Below are 24,387 nucleotides of genomic sequence, written 5' to 3'. Positions count from 1 at the left end.
GGGCTGCCACGAAGGAGCAAGGCTGCGGGCCCAGAGCCTCTCTGCTCAGTGCCCGGCATCCCCCTGATAATTAGTGGTGAGGGGCACATGGGAGTCCCTGGGCCAGGACCCCAGGAGGGACTCTGCCCTCCACATACAGCGCCACTCCAGCCCACGATACCTCCCTCTCCGCTCAGGGAAGTGCCCGGCTCTGCCATTTCGAGAGTTCAGCTCTGCTCCCGCTTCCGCAGAAGGGGAAGAGACTTGGAGGCACAGGCCTGGCCCGTTCAGGGTTCTCCCCACTCCACTGCACTGCCCCGCCTCGGCCGTTATCGTTCTGGTCCGTTTCTCGGGGGACGCCGCATGGCTTCTGCGCTACATCCTAAGCTCCTAAAGTCTGAATCGCAGAGAAGGGAGGACAGGGCTGGGCCTACCCCAGGCGCTCCTGAAGCTCGGCCCGTTTCTTGCCTGCCCTAAGGTGGCACAGCAAAAGGCTGGCTCCTCAGGGTAAGCGTGGGGTGAAGAGGCAGCGAGAGGCAGAGGGAAAGGGGGAGGGAGGGAGGCTGGCTGGGAGGTGGGCTGCGAGCAGCCGGCCCTGGTGGGGAATGCCTGCCATTCCTCAATCTGTGCCCACACAGCCGGGATCTTCCACCCACCAGGAAAGGGAAATTGAAAGCATCCCCATCCCACCATGTGAACACGGCCCAGAGACTGGGGGATTAGAGGCCGAGCCCCCTGGGGGGAGGCCGGGGGCGGTGGGGTGGCCATGTGGCAATGTTCCTCATCAGAGGACAGGAAAGCTGCAGTTTCCTGTTTCCGGTGCTGGGGTCCCTGGGAGCTTCTCTCCTGGCGAGCGGCGGCAACAGGCAGTGCTGGGTTTATGTGGCTGGGGGAGATCGCATGTCGGCCACGGGTGCAGAGAAGCCAGCCGGGCAGGCAGGCAGGCAGGCCTGGGGGGGCTCGGGCAGAGGTCAGCGGATCTGCTGCGGAGATGGTGCCCATCCCCTCGGCCACTCACCCACCTTCCTGGCAGGTGGTGGGTGGCTGGAGTGGTGGGAAGCAGCCGGGATTTCTCTCCATTTGGCTCCAGAAGCCAGGCATCAGATTTCAAGCCCGCCTCAGTGGTGGTGAAATCAAGGCGGAAGTCAGTCCCCCAGTTCTCTGGGCCGGTGTCCCCTGCCTAGCTCGGCCGGCCGTGGGTGTCCACGGCAGCCTCCGTGGCAGCCCCTGGGACCCCCGTGGGCAGGGTCTGCTCGGCTCGGGGTCCTTCCCACCCAGCTCTGAACCCTCAGGCCTGGAGACAGGGTCACAGAGCTACAAGCAGTGGAGCTCCTTCCGACGCCTCCCTCCTGAGCTACTGGCTTCCTCAGCACCCTGCTCCTCACATGACCCTGCGACCTGGGGCCGAGCAGGGGCTGGGGACAGGGGCCCAGGGCAGGAGCGGGGAGAAATCCCTGCAGGCCAGGTTCTGCCTGCCCTCCACGGCTGAGCCTCCAGACAGCCCAGCTTAGAAAGAGCTTTCCCTAACCCCACCCCTTGGACCTGAACAGGGAACAAGAGCTCAACAACCTGAACACCAGGGGCCAGAGGATCAAAACCTGCTCTCTTCATCGCCCTCCGGGCCCTGATCCAGGCCTCATGGTAATTAGCACAGCCTCATTACCCAGGTCCTGGTGAGGCAACTGCCAGGGACCACCACGGAAGAGGTAATAAAGTGCAGCTGCTGGGCTGGAGCGGGAGCCTCTTTAGGCCGGAGCCGAGCTGGGAGAGGCCAGGGAGGAAGATGAAGTGATTCGGGAGCTTCAAGGCAACGTTCCTGCCTGTCTCCCGCCCAGCGCCGCCCCCCTAGGGGACCCGGGGAATAATCCTGTCTGATCACTGACCAGAGCCTGCTGGACAGAAGATGAGTCTCACAGAATTTCTGACCCTGGCAGGTCATGAGTCGGGGGACCTTCCCAGGCTGGGACCCTGCTGCAGCGCCCTTCCCCGTGTGCGGCCCCCCCAGCCCCCCCGCGCGCCCCCCCCACCCCCAGCTTCAAAAGCCGAGTGTGGCAGGCAGCTGCTTCTCCCAACCCGGCTGAGCGAGATGAAAGGCCTCACTCATCTCCGTGGAGGCCCGGCCAAGATCTCTGCTAGCTTAACTCCACAAGCCCTGGTCCCACTGGTTCTCGGTCAGGAACAAAGGGACAATGGCAGAATGACCACAGGAGCACCAGCCGGCCACTGTGGAGGATCAGACAGGCCCTGCCGCCACTGAGCGCGCCTGGCCAGGCGGGTGCTCTGGAGCTACGGGGAGGGTCAACGCCAGGGCCACAGATCAGGGAGCCGGTGTCCCCTGGAGGCTCCTGTCCACCCCGTGTGAGTCTCGGGACAGGCTGCCAGAAATGATATTCGGTCCCCAAGTGGCTGGTTGACCTGCCTTTCCAGCAACTGCCCTCAGGCCTGTGGTCCCCCCGATGACCTTTACTCACTTTTTTAAGGGTTCAATCACAGTCTTTTGTATCTGGTTCACCTGTCAAAAGAAAAACCCGATGGCGTCAAAATTGGGGGGAAGCCAGGGCTTCCCTGGTGGTGCAGGGGTTAAGAATCTGCCTGCCAATGCAGGGGACACGGGTTCGAGCCCTGGTCCGGGAAGATCCCACATGCCACGGAGCAACTAAGCCCAGGTGCCACAACTACTGAGGTGCCACAACTACTAGAGCTTGCAAGCCACAACTACTGAGCTCGTGTGCCACAACTACTGAGGCCCACGTGCCTAGAGCCCGTGCTCCGCAACAAGAGAAGCCACCGCAATGAGAAGCCCGTGCACTGCAACGAAGAGTGGCCCCCCCGCTCGCCACAACTAGAGAAAGCCCGCGAGCAGCAATGAAGACCTGACACAGCCAAAAATAAATTAAAAAAAAAACAAACAAAAACTGGGGGGAAGCCAGACTCTTCCCAAAAGGGGAGGCTCCAAGTTCCTGAGAAGAGAAAGGGGACAGGACAGGGGTACCCCGAGAGCCCCAGGCAGGGAGGAGACACCCCTAACTGCCACTGGAGTGAGGCAGAGATGACAACCAGGGAGCCTGAAGGGTGACAAGGAGCACCGGCCTTGTCCCAGGTCAGTTCTCATCCTGTGAAGCCGACGATGGCCTTGCTCAGTGAGGAGGCTGGGCGGGCAAGTCTGAGGGGCTACAGGCGTGGGTGGGCAGAGCTGGCCTGAGTCTCCCTCGTGGCCTCACGTGAGTGACGTGAGCTCGTGGGAGCCACGGGAAGCAGCCGGTGCGGGGGCAGGGCGGCCAGGCGAGAGCTCACAGGGCTGGGACACGCAGGTGTCCAGAGAGGAGACCCAGCACCGATAAGGACTCCATGCGGCGCTCCACCCAGACAGAAGCCTCGAGGAGGGGGAGACCAAGACCCCAGTCACCTTTTCCTGGTTGAAGGCATCCATCCGCTTCATGGCCGTGTCCAGGGCTGTCACCATGTTCAGAAAGTCCTGGTCTTGCTCGCAGAGGGGATTGGAGAGCAAGTCCAAGGATATCTTCACAGCGGATTTGGACATGGCTGTAAGAAGTCAAAGCTCAGTGAACCAATGACAGGGCAGACTTCAAGGTCTTGTCCTCAGGACTCCCTGTCGTCCTTGGGGCCAGAGGCCTGCACCCGGACGACCTCCATATCCATGGCCACAGGCCATAAACTACACAGTACCCCAGAGGCACAAGACACCAGTCCTTATGGTGTAATGTGCATTTCTGATGCTGCTCTGGGTAATTCTTTTGAGCAGATTTACCTGTTGCCATGACTTATTTTCCAAACTCTGGATTATAACAGAATCATCTGGGTGGGAAGCTGTAAGGAATACATTATTTCTAGCTCCAAAGATTTATTTCAGTAAGCCTAGAATCCAGGAATATGCATTAAAAAAAAAAAAAATTCTCCAGGCGGTTTGGACGTGAAGCTTGGTTTGGGGCTCCCTCACAGAAAGAGTAACATGGTATCTACACCAGAGAGGCAAACCTACTGTACAGCTAGAGACAAGATTTTAGGCTTTCAATAACTCAGCTTTGCCACAGATGACACCCAAAGAATGGGTGTGTTCCAATAAAACTTTATTGACAAAGCTAGGCCGGATTTGGTGTGGCGAGGCAACCTGTTGGCAGCTTTGGAGTTCTTGGTCCCATGAGAGTTTTCAGGCCTCCATTACCAACAAACGAAATCCTAGAGGGGCAGGAAAGGGTGGAGAAGGGCCTTGTGTGCCCCACAGTGTCTGTACCAGTTTCAGGGGCTCACAGGAAAATGTGTTTTTGATCTATTTCTTATTATTTTATGTCATTAAATTTAAGATGCTATTAACTGTAAGACATGCCATTATTGCATAAACCGTGAAGAAAAAAAAAAAATGCTGCCAGTGAAACCAGAGCACACTGCTAAGTGTTGTATACCTTGATTTCTCTTGAATCTGGGGGTGTGCTGCAGTCCCCTAGCAAGAGGGAAAAATATGAGAGAAGACTGGAAATGTAAACTTCCCAGAGATGTTGAAGCAACGGAGGGAAAAACCCTCTTAAAAAAAAGTAAAGTGACTTTGTAGGCTTAGGAGCAAACTCACATGTAATTTGACTGGATTATGAAACGGTCACAGACTGCATAATTAAAAGATAGAAAACAAGGACAAAACTGGAAATGTTTTTGAAAAATTTCTTCCCCTAATTTCTTTTTTTAGTAGTTGAGGGAAAACCCCCCAAAAGTCAGGGGTTGGGAGGGAAGACTTTCTTCCCAATTTTCCTTTTCTTTCCTAACGCCTCCACATCTTCACGCCGATGTCTCTTTGCTAGAACCATCTGAAGTCAATGAACGGCGAGTGTCTGCGGGGCGGCCCTTCGTCCGGGAGCCCCACCCCGAGACATCACCGGCCTGCGCGAACAGAGCAGGGCGCTGTGGCCTCCACTCTCCTCTAGAGCAGCTCACATCCCTGTTCTACCTCTACAGGGACAGGGGAGGGGCATGGTCAGACCAGCACAAACCAGGAGGCTGGCGGGCTTCGTACCTTAGGGAGCCCAAGAGTCTTGGACCCCACGTGGGTCTCTAGAGCCCTAACACAACCTGGGAGTGCAGGGGTCGACAAGGACCTGGCAGGGTCTGGTCATGCCTACTGGATCTTATTTTGGACCCACAGCTTTGGATGTGAGATCCTGTCCAGGCAGCAGCTCAGGAGTTTCCAAGACCAGGAAAGGTATAATTTGATCCCCCCCGACTGTGTGGAGCAGTGGTTCTCAAAGTGGGGTCCCCAAGCCTCACCCAGACCTGATGAATCAGAGAGTCTCGGGGTGGGCCGGGCGACCCACACTGCAGCGGGCCCTCACTGACTCTGATGCACCAGCCAACAGTGTGCGAGGCTCTCTGGCCTGGACGGGGGGATGCAGGCTTTGGGATGGGCGAGGGCACCACTGTTTCAGGAGGGCTTCCGCTGCCCAGACTCCACTTCTGACTCGGGACAGCAGCGACCAGAAATCCTAGGTGCCAGGGGTCACCCGTTTGTCCTGATTTCCTTGTTAAAAACCTACACTCTCTACAGCCAGACTCCAGTTCATGGATCCCTGACGTTCTGTCCCTTCCGTTCACGCTCTGAGAGTGCAGCTGTGTGGAGAAGCAGGAAGGAACAGAAGCACAGGCCACAGCATTTCCCTACTAGGAAGACAGTGGGGAGCCACAACGAAAGATGGAATCCAGGCAACTCAGAACTCACCACAAAACAAATAACGGACAGACTGAAAATCAGACCCGTGGCTTGCTACACACAGTCTGGAGACGCCGGGGTCAGAAGCAGGGGCGGTCGTGGCCAGAACCCGCCCCCCCCCGCCCCCGCCGTCCTCTGGAGGAGCAGTGGCGGGAGGCTCCGGGGCGCAGACCACGGGAGCGGCCCTCCACCCGCCAGCGGTGGCTGCTGCTGCCCCAGGGAAAGCAGGGAGTGGTGATCTGCTAAGCGAAGGGCGACCTCAAGCCGCTTCTCAGGGACATCTGCGGGGCGCCTACTAAGGGCACTTCCTTCTGAGCCAAAAGGGACTGAGCGAGGAGGGCGCCCACCTCTGCCCCTCCCCCGTCCAGGCCGGGCACGGGGACGGGCCGCCTACCCAGGTCGGCGTCGGTGCTCTTCTTCATGTCCTTCTGCAGCCGCTTGGTCTGCTCCTCCAGCCTGCAAGGCAGGGGCACGGGCCTGGGGACCTGGCATCACCCACCTGCTTCTGCCCCCGTTCTGCCCGTCCCCCTGAGCCGAGCCCCACGCGACACTCAGGTCGCCTGCCAGGAGGAGGAAGGGCCTGCTCTGCGCGGACGTCCCCACTGGCTGAAGGGCCACCGCGAGCTGGCGCGAGGCACCCAAAGGCTACGAGTTCACGACTGTCACAGAGCCACCACCCCGGGGGAGAATCTCTGGCAGGTGGTGAGCGGAGCTGCCCTCGGCTCCCAGGGTGAGCGGACGAGGCAGCCCGGGGAAGGGGGCTCTTTTCCTTCTCGGAGCAGCCCCCTCCCTGCCCTCCCTTCTGGGGGTTGACACTCACTGCTGGAGTTTTCCATACTCCCTTTCAAAGTCTCTTTCCACCTGTAAGGGAAGCGATAACTCAGTCACTGGAGGAATGACGGCAGGCTGGAGAAAACCTGTCACCTACGGAACTCCCTCCCCGCCCCCCCCCCCGTCCCCCCTTCTGCAGAAAACACCACCATCAGTCCACACAGGCGCCAGCACACCGTTCATGACACAGAAGCCCTGTATTCCCAAATTAATTAAGTGTTTCATTTAGGTCAAAGGACGCCCCTCCCAGACGGGCCAGCCAGGCAGGTACCAGCAGATCCTGGCTCTGTTCTTTCACCGCAGGAAGCGAGGCTGGGCTGTGCTCCCTCCCCTCCCCTGCGGGGTCCGGGTAAGGGGCTCAGAGTGTGATGGAAACTCATCACTGGGGAAGAGGCAGGGCACGGAGGAAAGCAGGCAGGTTGGAGTCCAGTCCTGTCCCTGCCGCTCAGCAGCTCTGGGGCTGGAACGGGTCACCTCCCCTCCTGGTCCTGGTTTCCTCACAGGTCCAGAACCTGCTATGTTCAGGGTGGATCAAGAAAGACCAGGTATCCCCGCTCTGTGTGCTGGGATGCAGCCATCACAGATATTATTATTGACTCAGGCAAGGCTCTCTAAATTCTGGATGAGTTATCAGATTTCCCTGATATTTAGACCGAGTGGGTATGCGCCCTGACCCCAGTTCTTCGGCCTACAGGGCAGGGAAGTCAGAAAAGTCACTTGCACTTCTAGAGCCTGAATCTCCCCATCTGTAAAGTGGGGCCCAGGCAACGGTCTCAGGAGAGTGGTCTGTGGAGTCCTGATGTCTGAGGGCCGATAGGAAGACGGAGCCCCGCCTCTGCTTTGTCCTCTTCCAAGGAGGCCGAGCAGCTCCCTGCATGGCTCGTTGAGGCACCACACGCTCCCATGACCGGCTTCTCCTCCATCACTCACCTGGCAGGCAGGTGCACTGACGGCCTTCACTGCACTGAGGTCACTGGGACAGAGGGGGAGTCACCTGAGCAAGGTCACACCACTAGTAAGCGGCTGGCCTGGGGTCTGAACACGGGCCAGGCGGTCTGGCTCCCAGGCCTGTGCCCTTTACCGTCATTCTACCTAAGGGGGAAAAGCTCTGGCTGATGAACGAAAGCCATGACCTATGAGAGCACCTTCCTGGCGGCTGCCCCGAGACTCCCGCCAGGCAGAGCCGTGAATCCTGACTATCACAGGCTGGAGGTGAAGGAGTGTGAATCTGCAGTGATCACCAAAGTCCCGCTGCGCCTCACCAGGAGTCTTCTAAAACCCCACTGGCCTCGTGCTCCAGGTTTGGATTAAGGTAAATTTGACAGTCGTAGACTGGCAGAACATTATTCAGGCCAATTATTTCACGAGATAAATGAGAATGCCACCCAGAGGGGGGAGGTGATTTACATCAGGACACAGAGCTAGTGTGTGGCAAAGCAGGGCTAGAATTCAGACTCTTAATCCAGGCCTTTTTTTTTTTTTTTTTAACTGCATTCATTAATCCCACAAACATTTATTGAGCACCGATTAAGTGTAATGCATTCTGCCAGGTGCCAGGGATACACTGGTGAAAAAAACAGACATGGGGGCTTCCCTGGTGGCACAGTGGTTGCGAGTCCGCCTGCCAATGCAGGGGACACAGGTTTGAGCCCTGGTCCGGGAAGATCCCAGGTGCCTCGAAGCAACTAAGCCCGTGCGCCACAACTACTGAGCCTGTGCTCTAGAGCCCGCGAGCCACAACTACTGAGCCCACGTGCCACACCTACTGAAGCCTGCGCACCTAGAGCCCGTGCTCCACAACAAGGGAAGCCACCACAATGAGAAGCCCGCGCACCGCAACGAAGAGTAGCCCCCGCTTGCCGCAACTAGAGAAAGCCTGCGTGCGGCAATGAAGACCTAACACAGCCAAAAATAAATAATTAAAAAAAACCCCAAAACAGACACAGGCCCTGGTCGGGAGATCAAAAGAAAAAACACACACGTGACAGGGGGCTGTGGGGAGCCCCATGGAGGGCAAGGAAGGGCCCAGTGAGGCCTGACGCAGAGGCCCTACTTAGCATCCGACCTCAGGGCTTGACAACAGGGCTCTCTTGCATGGAGATGGCTCGCCTTCCTCATTTGAACTGTAAAACTTAGAAGCAGAAACACATGGTCTTCCCCTTACATTATGATCCTAACATCTGGGACCTTCCACAAAGTTGTGAAGTAAAATTCATCACTGGGAATTCCCTGGCAGTCCAGTGGTTAGGACTCCGCATTCTCACTGACAAGGGCCCGGGTTCAATCCCTGGTCCGGGAACTGAGATCCCAAAGCCATGTGGTGCAGCTAAATCAATCAATCAATCAATCACTGGTGCCCTAGCCTCCTGCCCTACAGTCTTTTCCTCTCTTTTCAACAGACCCACTCTTTCTCCATCTGGGAACCCAACATTTTTATCCTCACCTTTTGTATGACCCACCAAAAGATTCTCTCAAGAAAAAATTCATAATTCACTCCCGCTAAAGTGCATGTGCCTGATAAAAGTTTAAAGTGCTACGTAAGTCGGGGGATTTGTAGCTGGACAGGAATCAGAGTCTTAGCTGAAGGTCTGAACAGCTGCTGGTGCGCCGGCGGATGGGAGATTTGTTCTGGAGCAAATGGGCCTCGCCCTGCCCTTTGGAGTCCGCACTGAAGTTAGTCTAGTCCTTTTTCCAACAGCGCCCGGGGGAAGGTGGTGCAGGGGAGCGAGCAGACAGAAGACATGAACTCTGATACTAGATGAGGAGCTTTAGAAACATTTCCAACATTTTGAGCCTCGGTTTCTTTCCTAATAAAATGGGATAGTTTCACTTGGTCTCAGCCCATGGGAATTTCAGGTGGCTGACGAGGCAGTGGGCCAGCATCAGCCTCGCTGGCTTGTTTGCAGGATTAACGAGCAGTATGTGTGGAGCACAGAGCACAGCGCCCGGCTTACACACGGGGTCTCCCTGCTCCCCTCCACTGGGGTGGTGAGGGGACCGGGGGTCTGAGGAGGCAGACCGGTCTGTGACCCTCTGGCACAGAGCACTCGGTCAGCTGGCAGGTGGGGTAAAGCCTGGGCCCTGTGCCTGGGGCCACAGAGGGGCCTCCCTCCGCTGGACACGTCTCCTTTCTTACTTTGTAGGATGTGACAGCTGAGCTGAGTCTTTACGTCGCACAAGTATTTTTTCTGCCGAAAAGATGAAGTTGAAATTAAGGATGCCTTGGCTGGGGTCCAGCTCTCCTGAAGACCAAGAGCAGAGGGCAGGTGCCCTGGTGGGGGGTGGGCGAGAGGGGAGGCGAGGGCCAGGCTCCCCTCGCTCTCTTGCGCAATCCCCAGCGTGCTGTGTGGGATGTCAGGGAACACCTGGTCTCCCGGGCTGCCACTGTTGGGACTTGCACAGAGAAGGACCGCAGGTTTCCAACTGGCTGAGGAGAAACTCGGGGTCTCACGCTGGAAGCGGAGAAGTGTGTCGGGGTGGGAGCTTGAGTCTTCTGCTCTCCCAGCTCAAGGCCATCTGACAGCCTAAGAGAAGGTCAAGAACGCTTCACCTCTTTTGTCGGTAGCCAGCTGGGGTTGCTTCCATAGCTCACTGCTCCTGAGGTCTCTCTCCTCCCCAGGGGAAAGATCTGCGAGGCACAGCACCGGGATTCTAGGCCCTCAGACAACGGCTGAGGGGATCAAGGGACACACTGGAGCCTCATTCCAAGGTATATCCGTGCAGAGGGAAGGAGCCAAATACAAAAGATCTGAACATCTTTGGATGCTTGATGCCTTTGCCAAAAAGGCAACTGGACCCCAGTCAACAATGCAAGTGTAAACACATGTGCACGACTGTCAGCAGGTCAGGGTGGGCTGGGTCAGGCTGGCGAGGTCAGTGCAGGGAGGATCAAGCACCGAGACTGCCTCAGCAACCCCTGCATTCTCGGAGGCTCAGGGTGGCAGGCGGGGCCGTGCTGCTCACAGCTTGTCCCCAGGGCCTAGGTCAGGCTGCCACATGGCAGGAGCTCGGTGGTTGTTAAGTGAATAGTGGGCTGAGTTCCCACCCACTCACACTCATGGTGAAGGGAAGAGGGAGGCCAGCAGGCAGGGCCAGGCTCTACTCCCGGGGCTAAACTGAGCCAGATCGGATCTGAGGCAGAGCGAGCCCTGTGCCTTCTGAGAAGCTCCTCTTCCAGGGCGGCTCCGGGTGGAGAGCGGCCTGCCTTTGGTTTGTTACAAAGGGTCCCTCCACTTTGCACATGAAAACCCTTCTCAAGTGAAGGCGCGACCTGCCGGGACTCCCATCTGCCTTGACCTTCCAGAGCGCCTGCCTAGCTGGGAATCTAGGTGTGTGCGAGACCCAGGGAAACCCTTGCTTCAATATGAGAAGTCTTCCATCATCCCTGCTGCAGAGGGAGGTGCAGCTTCTCTTTGCCGTACCAAGATGCTCCAGCTCCTTTATGAGCTGGGGCAGCGGGAGGGGGCTAAGCAGAAGGTTAGGACAGGGAAGTGGGGGAGTGTCTGTCCTTCCATTTCAGCCCCAGTGGCCAGCCCCTGCAGAGAACACGCCCTTCCAGCCAAAGCCTTGACAATACTGGAATCTGTGTTAATAACCTGGGCACAGCAGAATGGGGAGGGCAAACGCACAATGCTTTCTTTGTGTCTGACGGTTGGGTGCCTTGAGCCAGAAACCTCCTGAAACTCCCTGAAGATAACAAGAGCTTTTCTTCCCATGACAGGGGTGCCACGACTTCCAATAACCCAGGCAGCCGCATCTGCTCCCCTCCCCGGGAGTGCCTGGACAGGAAAAGTAGAGTGTGTCACCCATGTTCGGGGGCAGCTGCCAGAGATGCTGAGACAACTGCACAGCCTCGGCCTGTTTGGGGGCCAGGAGGGGGCTTGTGGCGGGGAGGGTAGCGAGACTCCGAAGAGGCAGGGTCTTGCTACATAGACTTCAGTGCCTCTGCGGAGTTGAGGAAGCAAAGGACTCTATTCCTCGTGAGAGATCAAAGGCCCAGCCTACCATTTCATTGTACTGGGGAATCCAGCTGCTTGGGACAGGCTGGGTCCTTGGTGGTTTATTAAGAGTCAAATCAGCTATCTTCTCATAATGCAGTTAATATTTACTGAGGGCTCACTACGTGCCAGGCACTGTGCTAAGTGCTTCATATGCATTATCTCATGTAAGACGCATAATATTTACATCAATGACATAGGAGCTAGTATCATCCTCACTTCACAAAGGAGAAAATGAGGGCTCAGGGAGGGTAAGGAACTTGCTAAAGGTCACAGACAACACGTGGCAGGGCTAGGATGGGAATCCAGGCAGGGAACCTTCCAAATCCAGTTTCTTAACCATTCCTTGATGCCCAGTCTGTCTGGAGGAGCTGATGCCAGGTGTTAGAGGGCTACAATTCCATCCCAAACACGATGGACACCAGGAAGGGAAGAGGGAGGCCACGAGCCCATCCACAGGCACTGAGATTGTCCATCTGCCCTTCCTCCGGGGAGTCCTGGCCACCCCTCAGAGTAAAAGACCTAGAGACCTTTCCAACAACAAATTCTGGCAAGGAAGCTAGAAACTGCATGCTACCCTATACTTTTCCATGGAGAACAAAGGCTATTTCCATCAAGGTTGGAGTGTTAGGAGAAATTTTTGTTTGTTTGTTTGTTTTTTGGTAGTGAGTGCTGGGAATAAAAGACCCTTCTCGAAACCACTTCCCTTTCAGATCTGCCCTGGATTAAACTCTGGAGACTCAAAGCCACACCTTCCCACTTCCTGTAGCTGGCTGGAGCACATCCAGATTCTTCGTGCTTCAGCTGAGAGCCTCCACAGCTGGTCAGCCTCTGCATGGGAGGTAAACTCTGAGTCTGTCCTTGGCCTGCCTTTGCTTGAAAAAAAGGGAGGGCCCTTTGAACGTGGACCCATTTCCTTTTAAGTGACCTAACTTTGGATTTCCCAAAGATGGAGCCAGTGCTCAGATGCGTGCTGCACTTCCCCTCCCGCCAAACCCAGTTCAGAGTCTGGAGCTAAGGAGGGACAAGGTTATAAGACAAGAACTGTCTCATAAGCGGCCGGGATGACAGGCCAGGGCCTCCAGCAGGCTGACAGTGCTAAGCTTTCAGATACAGTCTCTCACGTTAAACCCTCAAGAGCCTCACCCACATTGGTGGGTGAGGGGTTGGAGAGGCCATTCTTTTTTTTCTAATTAATTAATTAATTAATTAATTTTTGGCTGCGTTGGGTCTTCGTTGCTGCACATGGGCTTTCTCTAGTTGCGGCAGGCAGGGGCTACTCTTCGTTGCAGTGAGTGGGCTTCTCACTGCAGTGACCTCTCTTGTTGTGGAGCACGGGCTCTAGGCACGCAGACTCAGTAGTTGTGGCACTCGGGCTCAGTAGTTGTGGCTTGTGGGCTCTAGAGCGCAGGCTCAGTTGTTGTGGCACCTGGGCTTAGCTGCTCCGCGGCACGTGGGATCTTCCCGGACCAGGGCTCGAACCCGTGTCCCCTGCATTGGCAGACGGATTCTTAACCCCTGCGCCACCAGGGAAGTCCTGTGGAGAGGCCATTCTTTTTTTTTTTTTTTTTAAAGGATTTTCTTATTTATTTATTTATTTATTTATTTTTGGCTGTGTTGGGTCTTCGGTTCGTGCGAGGGCTTTCTCCAGTTGCGGCAAGCGGGGGCCACTCTTCATCGCGGTGCGGGGACCGCTCTTCATCGCGGTGCGGGGACCGCTCTTCATCGCGGTGCGCGGGCCTTTCTCTATCGCGGCCCCTCCCGTCGCGGGGCACAGGCTCCAGACGCGCAGGCTCAGCAATTGTGGCTCACGGGCCCAGCCGCTCCGCGGCATGTGGGATCTTCCCAGACCAGGGCTCGAACCCGTGTCCCCTGCATTAGCAGGCAGATTCTCAACCACTGCGCCACCAGGGAAGCCCGGAGAGGCCATTCTTGACTAGAATTCCAAAACCTCAGGAGATCTTCACAGCCCGAGTGAGCTCGCGTGAAGCTATGGAAAGTGTACGAAACGGAGCCTCGAACTTGAGTTCTAATTCCAGCTCCGTCGGAATTAGGTTTATGACCTTAGAAAGTCCCAGCAACTCCACGGGCCTTGGTTTCCTCATCAGGAAAACTCAGAAGGTTGGACTGGATGATCTCTAAGGGCTTCCAGTTCTGTTTTTTTTGGCCACACTGCGTGGCTTCCAGTTCTGTTTTTTTTTGGCCACACTGCGTGGCTTGCAGGATCTTAGTTCCCCAACAAGGGATCGAACCTGGGCCCTCTGCGGTGGAAAGAGTGGAGTCCTAACCATTGGACCGTCAGGGAAGTCCCACAGTTCTAATTTTCTGAGAATCTAGATTCTCCTCCTCTTCCATTGTGGCGATAAAATAGAGATAAAAACTGTGGACTTACAAAGGGGTAGGATTCAATCATGCCCTCCCAGTGAATGGCTCCGGGTCCTGCCTAAGAATGAACGTAGCAGCAGAGAGAAGGGGACCTGGACACCCCAGGGAGGCTTTCTGGCCTTTTACGCAGCCTGAGGGGGTGGGAGATAGAGGCGTGGGACGTGTCCTTGGTGGGAGCCTATGTCTCAGGAACCCTTCCAGGAAAGTGCAGACTGTCACGCCAGACCCCGTTGCTGGGCTGCTCAGAAGCAGGGTGTCTGTCCTCACTTTGTAACCCACCTCTTCCACCGCCCAAGGAAGGGGAGGGGCCCAGGCTGCCCTGAGGGAGGAAAGTGTCCCAGGATAGGAGGGCCCTATAAGCCCCCGCCTGTGTGAGGTTCTAGAGCAGCACGCCTGGGAATAATAAGGCCTGGGTTCTGCCTCCCCGGCCCCACGACGCACTGAGTCAAAGCTCCGGTTCTACACAAAGGCCACGTGAGTCTCGGAGTGAAAGAAGTGGTTACTCACTGTTTTGGGGACAATCTGTTTCTTGGGCTGCCCAATCTTGAAAGGAATCCTGTAAGACAAAGAGTCAAAGAGGAAGGTTAGGAGAAATGGGGAAGGATGTGGCTGAAAAGACTTGATGAGGTATGGCCACTTCCCCGCTGGAAGGAGTGCCTCACTCCCGGGACTCGTACCACGCGCCTGCGGGTCTAGGACCATCAGCAACCAGGCTGGGCTCCAGGAGAACGGTCCCCCGTGGACAGAATCAGATGGAGGTGCCCCAGAGCATCTTTCTCTGCAATGTTTACATACATTGCAAAGGTGAAGGCAGGAAAGGTGAGATGCTGTACTAGTAACAGTCACTATAAACCTTGTGTCTTGAGGAGCTGCGAAGTCAGAGGTTGCAGGCTCACCTGGACAGCTATCATCCTTGAAAACATGCCTTTAAAAAACACCACAGGGCTTCCCTGGTGGCGCAGTGGTTGAGAATCCGCCTGCCAATGCAGGGGACACGGGTTCGAGCCCTGGTCTGGGAGGATCCCACATGCCACGGAGCAACTAGGCCCGTGAGCCACAGTTACTGAGCCTGCGCATCTGGAGCCTGTGCTCCGCAACAAGAGAGGCCACGATAGTGAGAGGCCCGCGCACCGCGATGAAGAGTGGCTCCCGCTTGCCACAACTAGAGAAAGCCCTCGCACAGAAACGAAGACCCAACACAGCCATAAATAAATAAATAAATATTTAAAAACAAAACAAAACAAAACACCACAAAGCCCACTATCACCTGTAGCAGGTGCTTCCCTACTCCTCTAGAGAGAGACAAACTGTGGAGGGCTTCTTGTGGGGCTGGGGAGAGATGACAAATTGTAGGGGCACTGAGGACCAGTCAGGCTGGGTTATTTCCCGCGAGAACTGACAACATCTAAAGAAAGCTAGCTTGGAGAAGAATCTGAATCCAGCTCAAGTCTGCCTTGAACTTGCTGGCAAGCCCTGCACCTCAGGTTCTCCACTTGGAAATGGAAGAAGGCGTGGCATAATGGAAGGAAGGTCATGGTTGAGGAGTCAAATCCTGAGCGCTAACCCCGCCTCCTCCCCTGAGGAGCAGGCTGCCGGGCGCTGGGACTTAATTTCCTACTCCGTGAAACAAGAGGGTTAAACTGGGTAATCTAGAAGCTTCCTTCAAGCGCTGAAAATTCTACCATCCTACAGTTCTGAGAATTAAAGAAGCCACAGTGCATCCCAACAACTACAGAAACGCAGGCTTCTCCCACCAAGGTAGGCATGAGTTAAGCCTCCCTGGCTGGGATGAGCTCAGGGAAGAGCCCTGAGGGTGCAGGTTGGACCCCACTCTCACTGCTCTCCTTCCAGTGCTCAGGACCAGTGGTCCCTTCCATTCAAACCTCCCGCTGCCACTGCTTCCCCCCCACCCCCCTCCACCAGGCCCCTCCCTCCACACCCCCCCTCTCCCCGAGCCTGGCTTCTCTTGGCCCATACTGACCAACACTGCTGCTAAGCCCAATGGTATAATTAACCACCGATAATAACCCCAGACAACGATCTGGTTGAGAGGCTGGGCCAGCCTGAGTCACAGCAGTTTAAATTTAATTTCTGGAGGACATCCTGTTTATTGTTAACCCAGCCCCGTAATTTGGGAGCGTTAACCCTTTGGGGGCCGGCTGAGTCACATGGCTTCTGTAAACAAATAATCTCTGGCTATGTAATTACCAGGGGAAGGTAAGCTATGGAATTGAAAAGGAAAGAAAAAATGAAATTGCCATTTCCCTCTCTCAGACCTGAAGAAGAAAGGTTAAGGGGAGAGGAGAGCCTTAGTCCTCTCCCCCTCCCCCCAGTTACTTTTGCCTAAATCAGGGACTCGAGTTGACTGACACAATGGTTTTGGACAGTGAGCAACTGCCCGCAAGGACCATTTTGGTGACAGTGCAAACGAGGTCCTGGTGGCATTGCGAAAAGACTGATCGGGCTCTGTGTGAAGCATGTTGCCGTATAAAAAGCTCTGGACCAGGAATCAGAAACCCTGGTCTCCGCCTCTGACTAGTTTCTTAAACAAACTATAAAACAAAGGAGCTGGACTAGGTAGCCCTTTCAGCTTATCTAAAACTTGAATTCTAAACTGAATCTCCATTCCAAGAACGTGGCGAGCAGGACGAGCATTCTAAAGAATCCTCAGAGCCGTCTTCAAAGTGATTCCAACGTGGCGTCTAGTACTCCAGACTAGCTACAAAGGAATTAGGAACTTAGATTCCATTATTTGTGGTGCCACAGCCTCTCTCTAAATCTTAATTTAGAAGCACAGTATTTTTAGAGCTGCAAGTTACCATAGAAATGTTTCCAGTTCAACCCTCTCATTTTGGAGATGAGGAAGCAGATCTGGAGGGGTTCAGTGACTAGCCCAGGGTCATTCAACAACAGGACCCAGAACAATCAGGGTTGCGATTTCTTGTCCAGTTTTCTCTCTACTACTCAGAGTTTAATACTCTTTCACACAGATATGTCATATGTATTTGAAGGAACTAGGAAAAAAAATCATCTGGTCAAAATAGCTAATCTTAAAATACTATGGAATTTAGAAAGGGTTCATTGTTAAAAGACTGGAAATGAAAGAGGACCGTGTTATCAGGAGAAGGAGGCTGGTGCTGAACTGGGTGCTTCTGCACAAATGAGAGGCTATGTGAACTGTGTAGAAGGAACCAGGCCTCTGTAATCTCACTGCAGCTACTGACAATCACCTATAACTTTATCATATGATTCTGATTAGTTTTCACCTCACCTCTTCAAAAGCCATCTCCCTGCCTGAAGAATGCCTTAAAAAAAAAAAAAAAGAAGTAACTTTTGATTTGAAAAGTTTTAGATTTACAGAACAATTGTAAAGACAGTACCTAACTCCATATATTCCACACCCAGTTTCCCTCATTATTAACATCTTATATTCGTATGGCATATTTGTCACAATTAGCAAACCAACCCTGAAATATTAAAGTCTACACTTTATTCAGATTCCCTTAGTTTTCACCTAACGTCCCCTTTAAGTTCCAGGATCCCAGCCAGGTTGCCGCATTCCATTTAGTCATTAAGTCTCCTCAGACTCCTCTTGATATTTTCCCAGACTTTCCCTGGTTTTGATGACCTTGCCAGTTCTAAGGAGTGCTGGTCAGGTACTCTATAGAAATGTCCCTCAGCTGGGACTGGCCTGCTCTTTTTCTCACGACTAGACTGGCCTTACAGGTTCTGGAGGGAGGGAGTGAAGTGCCGTTCTTGCCACATCTTACTGAGGGTTTGAGCTATCAACCCGACTTCCCACTGCTGCTGTGAGTCTCGGTCACTGGGCTGAAGCAGCCTTTCCCAGGATTCTCCACTACATGGTCCCTTCCCCTCCTCCCCGCCTTTGGAAGGAAGCCACTGGGCACAGCCCACACTTAAGAAATGAGGAGTAATACTCCACCTTTTTGCGGGCAGAGTATTGGCATAAGTTATTTGGGATTCTGTATGGGAGATTTCTGTCCTCTATTTATTTATTCAGTCACTTACAGCAGTATAAATGCATCGATATTTATTTTATATGGATTATAATCCAATCCTACTATATTTTGTTGCTCAAACTGTTCCAGCTTTGGCCACTGGGAGCTCCTTCAGCTGGCTCCTGTCTTTCTGACATACCCACATCAGGGTGTGTGCGTGTGTGTGTGTGTGTGTGTGTGTGTGTGTGTGTGTGTTTTGTTTAGTACTTCCTTGTTTTCTGGACTATGAGATGCTCCAGGCTTACCCTGTACATTTCCTGAGCCAGCCCTAGAACTGGTCGAGGAACTTCCTAAACCAGCAGTCACTGCGCCTCTATAATATGGTCTCACCCCGCCTTTTAGTTTCCCTTCCCATTCTCCCAGTACAACTACTCTGATTCAGCCAAGTGGCTGTTCATTTATCCCCGAAATCTAGACGCCTTAGAAACAACTTCCTGTCCCAAAGTGGGAGGCCCATTTTTCAGTGCCAACATGTCATTAATAATTTCATCAGGACAAAAGGCATAAAACTTGGACAGTCCAGGGCAACTGGGACATATGGCCACCCCACCCAGAGGGAACCTTTCCCTTCTCCTGGCTTCATCAAAGCTGCTCTGAGTCCCAAACCTTGCTTACCTTCTTCAAAATGTCTACGCCTTTATTAGGCATTTTAAAATATTCTACCTTTTACAGTTGATTACAGTTCATCTCTTTAAAAAGTAAAACATGATCAACAGAGAAAACTGGAGAAGTACAGAAAGCTTAAAAGGGAGAGAAGAGAGGGAGAGAGAAAGACAGAGAAGGAGAAGAAAAAAACCCCAAACAGCCCTCAGTCTCATATTGAAAAGATAACCAAGGTTAATATTTTGGTGTTAATTACACTTTAAACATTTGCAGAAAGAAAAAAACCTGAAGCAGATATGCCAAATGTTAGTAGTTAATTCCGGGTGGTGAGAATATGATTACTGTTTTCTTTTTTGTACTTTCCATATCTCTCAAATAAACTGAAGAAAAAAAATCCCTTAAGTTTTTTTCCTTGACTATAAAAATAACACCTGATCAGTGTCGAAAACTTGGAAAACCACAAAGGACAAACACACACACACAGATACAAATACATAAAATCCCAGAGAAAAAGTAATACCCCGAATTTCAGTGTGTACAGCATATGCATATTTATACAACTTTTAAAAAATAAAGGAAACATATACCAGGAGTGTTTTTTTTTTTTTTTTTTTTTTATAAATTTATTTATTTTATTTATTTATTTTTGGCTGCATTGGGTCTTCGTTGCTGCGCGTGGTCTTCCTCTAATTGCAGCAGGCAGGGGCTACTCTTTGTTGCGGTGCGTGGGCTTCTCATTGCAGGGCTTCTCTTGTTGCAGAGCACACGCTGTAGGCACACGGGCTTCAGTAGTTGTGGCCCGCGGGCTCTAGAGCACAGGCTCAGTAGTTGTGGCGCATGGGCTTAGTTGCTCCGCGGTATGTGGGATCTTCCCGGACCAGGGCTCGAACCCGTGTCCCCTGCACTGGCAGGCAGACTCTTAACCCCTGCACCACCAGGGAAGCCCACCAGGAGTGTTTTTATATGCCAATACACAAGTTTTCACCAGCCTCTTAAGAGCTACCTAGTATTTCATTACTCAACTGTATCACTAGGTTTTCTTTTTGTAACCCACAGGGCTTATGTATCATTTCAACTGCCTCAAGTTTTTTTTCTATTATAAACAAAAACCAACGGCTAAATCTTTGGGTACATCAAGGATTAGTCACACAGGATAAATTCTTTTTTTAAAAAAAATTAATTAATTAATTAATTTATTGCTGCATTGGGTCTTCGTTGCTGCATGCGGGCTTTCTCTAGTCGTGGCAGGTGGGGGCTACTCTTCATTGCAGTGGGCGGGCTTCTCATTGCAGTGGCTTCTCTTGTTGTGGAGCATGTACTCTAGGTGCGCGGGCTTCAGTAGTTGTGGCTTGCAAGCTCTAGAGCGCAGGCTCAGTAGTTGTGGCACATGGGCTTAGTTGCTCCATGGCATGTGGGATCTTCCTGGACCAGGGTTCGAACCCATGTCCCCTGCATTGGCAGACGGATTCTTAACCACTGTGCCACCAGGGAAGTCCAGGATAAATTCTTAGTATTGGAATTGCTGGGTCAAAGGATACATGCAGGTTCAAGGCTTTGATTCGCTTGCCAAATTGCCCCTGAGACAGACTGAAACAGTTTACATTTTTTAAAGGATTGAAATCATTTACCACCAGCCCCAGGATTTTTTTCCTGTCTTAACGTTTACCTTTCCATTTTGTACATGCGTGTGTTTAATGTACAGAGGCTTTTAATTAGTATGAAGTGAAACTGCCCAAATCTTTTTCCTTTATGATTTCTTCTTTTGGTGTCATACTGAGAAAGACCTGTCTCTTCCACTCCAACACAGAAAAATTTCACCTAGACCTACATTTTACTTTTATGATTTCCTTCTAAGTTTTGCTCTTATCAAAGTTATACATGTGCATAGTTTAACAAGGCAACAATGTCTGCTAAGTAAAACATGAGGTTCTAGGCTCCCCTAAACTCAATCGCCTGTGATGAGCACTTCTAACGTGGATGGTTTTGTTTTGTTTTTGATACGTACCTTTGCATCTCTAAATAAAAATGCGTGTATTACCACCCTGTGATGATTAGGTTTTAGGCCCTAGCTATTGACTATTTATCTTGGAAGAGGAAGATTTAACTAAACAAAAACACACACCTCTTTTGGGTCTTCACCCCTATTACCCAAAGGCACATTTGCAACTCTGCCTTCTCAATAGAGGTATACTGTGATCTGGTTAGAGCAATGTGAAATACACTACTAGGAACAGAACATGGTTTGTTTTCCTTCCTGCATGTGGCAGCCAGCAGACTGTTCAGCTTCAGCCAAACCTTCAGGAGACTGCGGAGTTCCCAAGCCAAAACCCCCAGCTGAGCCACTCCCAAATTCCTGACAATCAGAAACTGGTATTATTGTTGGGAGGCACTAATTTGTGGGGTAATCTGTTCCACAGCAATACAGAACTAAGAACACTGCACAAGTTTCCCTAAAAATAATTTTTCCTTTTCTTTCATATGCTTAATCTTCTAGATGTTTATCCCTAATCCTCTCTCAGTTGCCTAAATCTACTCTCAATACATTCACGCGTATCAGGTGTCCTATCATTTTCCCTTCCTGAAGCAGTCTCTACTGGAGCCTTGGACCTGCTCAGGTCTGGACGGGCTGCCTCCACTCTGGGCTCCCCTGTCACCATCCTCACAGGGATGCCTTCTTTCTGCCTCTCTCCTAGGATCTTTTCCACCTGGATTCCGTGTCTTCTCCTTTCTTGGTTTACTCCTCATCTGGGTGGAGAAAAAGTGTGAGGGAGATCATTTTTGAGACTGCGCAACCCAAACCCTTTTTATCCTATCCTCACACGAGTTAGTTTTGACTGGGTATAGAATTATAGGCTGGACATGATTTCCTCCAGAATCTCAAAGGCACTGCTTCACTGGCTTCTCATTTCCCAGTACCGCTGTGGTGGTAAAGTCTGAAGCCAATCTGATTCCCAACCTTTGTATGTGACCTGCTTTTTATTTTCTTCATGCCAGCTTCGAGGGTCAGATGTGTGTCTCCCGTGGTGCAAAATTTCACAACGACGTACCTTGTGGTCTGTTTTTATCCATTGTGCTGGGGGATACACAGGACTCTTTCGAGTTGGCAATTTATAATCTTTAGTTCTGGGATTAAAGGAAACTTTGTTGCTATTGACCATTCCCCCCACACCCATTTTCTCTGTTTCTTATTTCTGAAATTCTTATAATTCTGATGCTGACCCTCTTTGGCTGGTCCTCTAATTTCTCTATTTTTCAATGTTTCTTTATCTTTTAATATTTCTAAAGAGTTTTTCATTTCTGCTGCCATGTTTTTAATTTCCAACAGTTCTTCTTAATTTTCAGGATGTCCTTTTTTTTAAAAAATGGTACCCTGTTTTTATTTCTTGGATGCCTTATCTGAAAATCTTAATGATAGCTTTGAAAAAAGTTTCTTCTTCCTTTATAGTCTCAGTTTCCCTTCAAGTTGCTTTTTTTGTTTGTTCTAGTCTCCATTTTTCATATTAAACATGTCCCTTGGATGAGTGGTAATTCTTGGTTGTCTTCTCCAATATATGACTGGGGACCAAAAGGCTGACTAGAAGCTGTGAGTACATGAATAATGTCTGTCTATTGTGTAGGATGATCTGGCTGAGAAGTTTTGTGGGGGATCCTTGATGTCAGTTTGTCCTCTTTTCTCCAAGGGAGGTAAAATTCCCTAGAGAAGATTCTTCCACTGTCTTGCACTGGGAATAAAGGCCCAGCTCACTGTTCTGGGGGCTGAGTAGAAGAGGCTGTGTGTGTGTGTGTGTGTGTGTGTGTGTGTGTGTAAGAGGGTGTGTCAGCACTCCACATGCATTCATCCACCTCATCCTCCTATGAAGTCCTGCCCTCACCTGTGCTTGAAGCGGATCTGGGTTTTGTGGGCCTGAAGCTTACACAATTTTGCATGCCCTTTAAAAAAAAGAGATTACAAAACTGCAAATATAAAAATAGGCCTGAAAGTGAATGTTTATTTAAACAGAGAAAAGAGCATTATAAATTACAAGTTATAAAAGCTGACAAATACCATGAACATCAGAAAATCAAAAATAACCTAATATTTTTATTAATCATCTGCCTGACACACCTTTATATTTATTTCTCCACATTTTTTTGGCTGCATCGTCTATGATTGCCTCTTCATGTGACACAGAGTTGATAAATCATTTCCTTAGAGAGAAAAGACAGATAATTCAGCCTTTTCTCTAGTAGTGTTGATTGAAATTTGTTTCCTATTACTGACAGTTTAGAAAAGCTTTTTTTTCCAGCTTACTGGTAACATATAAATATAATATAAATTTTAGGATTGTTGTAAAATTTAGGAAAATCTCATGTTTCTCTCATAAATAAACTGTAAGATTTCAGGCCACATTTCAAATTTTCTTGTACAATGACTAATCTTAAATGCTCTCTGAATTAATGAGAGCAACTGGTCTGTTACTGATGTCCTAGTAGGAGGGTATGAGTTTTATGTTATATTTGTTATGTCTTTCATGTTAAATCCACTGGAAATTTAAATGTTTTAGCAATATGTTCATATGATTTGCTCCTCCTCTTCATTAACTAGATCATCAGATAATCATCACTCCTATCTAAAACTGATCTTATTCTCTTAATGAATTACTAGCTTTTGGTACAATGTGACAATGTTTTGTTACACTTTACATGATTTCAGAATAATATCTATTGATTTCATTCTCACCTTTGTCACTTTTGTTTTGTGTTCTACTTTTATCCAATTTTTCTCTTAGCTATAAAATACATTTGAAGATGATCAAAAAAGGTATCCTTTGTTTGTTTCCAACTCAGGACTCTACTTTCTCACTTGTTTTACGTTTTCCAAAAATGTCTTTACAAACTGAAGTCAAAACAGCATACTCCCAATTCAACAACCCCCTCCAATCCTGTCCCATCCCAAAAAGGGTCTAGGCTACTCCAAAGCTGCCTGACATGAAGGGAAGTATAAAGAAGAAAAAGAAGGACCTAGAGATTGTCATACTGAGTGTAGTCAGACAGCGAAAGACAAATATCATATGATATCGCTTATATGTGGAATCTAAAAAAATGGTACAAATGAACCTACTTACAAAACAGAAATTCAGAAATTGAGTCACAGATGTAGAAAACACCCTTATGGTTACCAAGGGGAAAAAGGGGGGGGGGGGTAGGGATAAATTGGGAGATTGTGATTGACATATACACATTACTATATATAAAATAGGTAACTAATAAGAACCTATTGTATAGCGCAGGGAACTCTACTCAATATTCTGTAATGAGCTATATGGGAATAGAATCTAAAAAAGAGTGGATACATGTATATGTGTAGCTGATTCACTTTGCTGTACAGCAGAAACTAACACAACATTGTAAATCAACTATACTCCAATAAATAATTAATTTAAAAAAAAAGGAGGAAAGGAAGGCAGAGATATTCTTAGCTGAGTGCAGTATAAATACATTTTCAAAGTTTACAGAAACACAGGATCATTTGAACACATGGCTAGGGTTCCTTCTAGGGCCCTGGACAAGGTCCATGTAAGTGAGGGGCCCTGAGGCTTAAGCTTTATTAGTTTCACACAGTAAATCCACCTCTGTGTGTCCTAGTAGAGAAACTCCCTGCTTCACACTCTCCAGGGGTGGGGCCTCTTCATTCTTCTGCTAGGGTGAGGTGGGGACAGTGTTCCGTGAAATGGCGTTGGGGAGGAGATGGTAGCACTCTCAACTTATTCATAAGCAGCTTTCAACCAATCCTCCTGATCTGAGTGTTCGGCTTCCGCCCACTTCTAGAGGTACCTAGTGTCACCAGTTCCTGAACCTTTGAGGATTCTGTGATGTAAGT

The 24,387-nt window shown here is 50.9% G+C and overlaps 1 protein-coding gene across 4 annotated transcripts in view; it reads right to left on the bottom strand.

The window, feature by feature from the left end:
- The window catches only part of BIN3 (bridging integrator 3), a 47,464-nt gene that overhangs the window by 8,005 nt on the left and 15,072 nt on the right, over window positions 1–24,387 (bottom strand). For 2 of the 4 annotated variants that reach the window (XR_449805.2, XM_007167859.2), the window contains exons 2-6: window positions 14,413–14,461; window positions 6,513–6,553; window positions 6,087–6,148; window positions 3,386–3,522; window positions 2,451–2,491 (exon numbers count right to left, since the gene is read on the bottom strand). Coding sequence is in view for 3 of the 4 variants with exons in the window: in XM_007167859.2 (XP_007167921.1) it covers window positions 2,451–2,491; window positions 3,386–3,522; window positions 6,087–6,148; window positions 6,513–6,553; window positions 14,413–14,461 (330 nt within the window). In the remaining variant the exon portion in view is untranslated. Of the gene's footprint in view, window positions 1–2,450; window positions 2,492–3,385; window positions 3,523–6,039; window positions 6,149–6,512; window positions 6,554–14,412; window positions 14,462–24,387 lie in introns of those variants that run through there. The other 2 variants (XM_028163000.2, XM_028163001.2) reach the window with 2 other exon arrangements.

The sequence above is a fragment of the Balaenoptera acutorostrata genome, chromosome 6, assembly GCF_949987535.1.
Source record: "Balaenoptera acutorostrata chromosome 6, mBalAcu1.1, whole genome shotgun sequence".
NCBI lineage: Eukaryota > Metazoa > Chordata > Mammalia > Artiodactyla > Balaenopteridae > Balaenoptera > Balaenoptera acutorostrata.
Note: the sequence above shows the minus strand (reverse complement) of the source record. Positions and strands in the feature narration are given on the sequence as shown.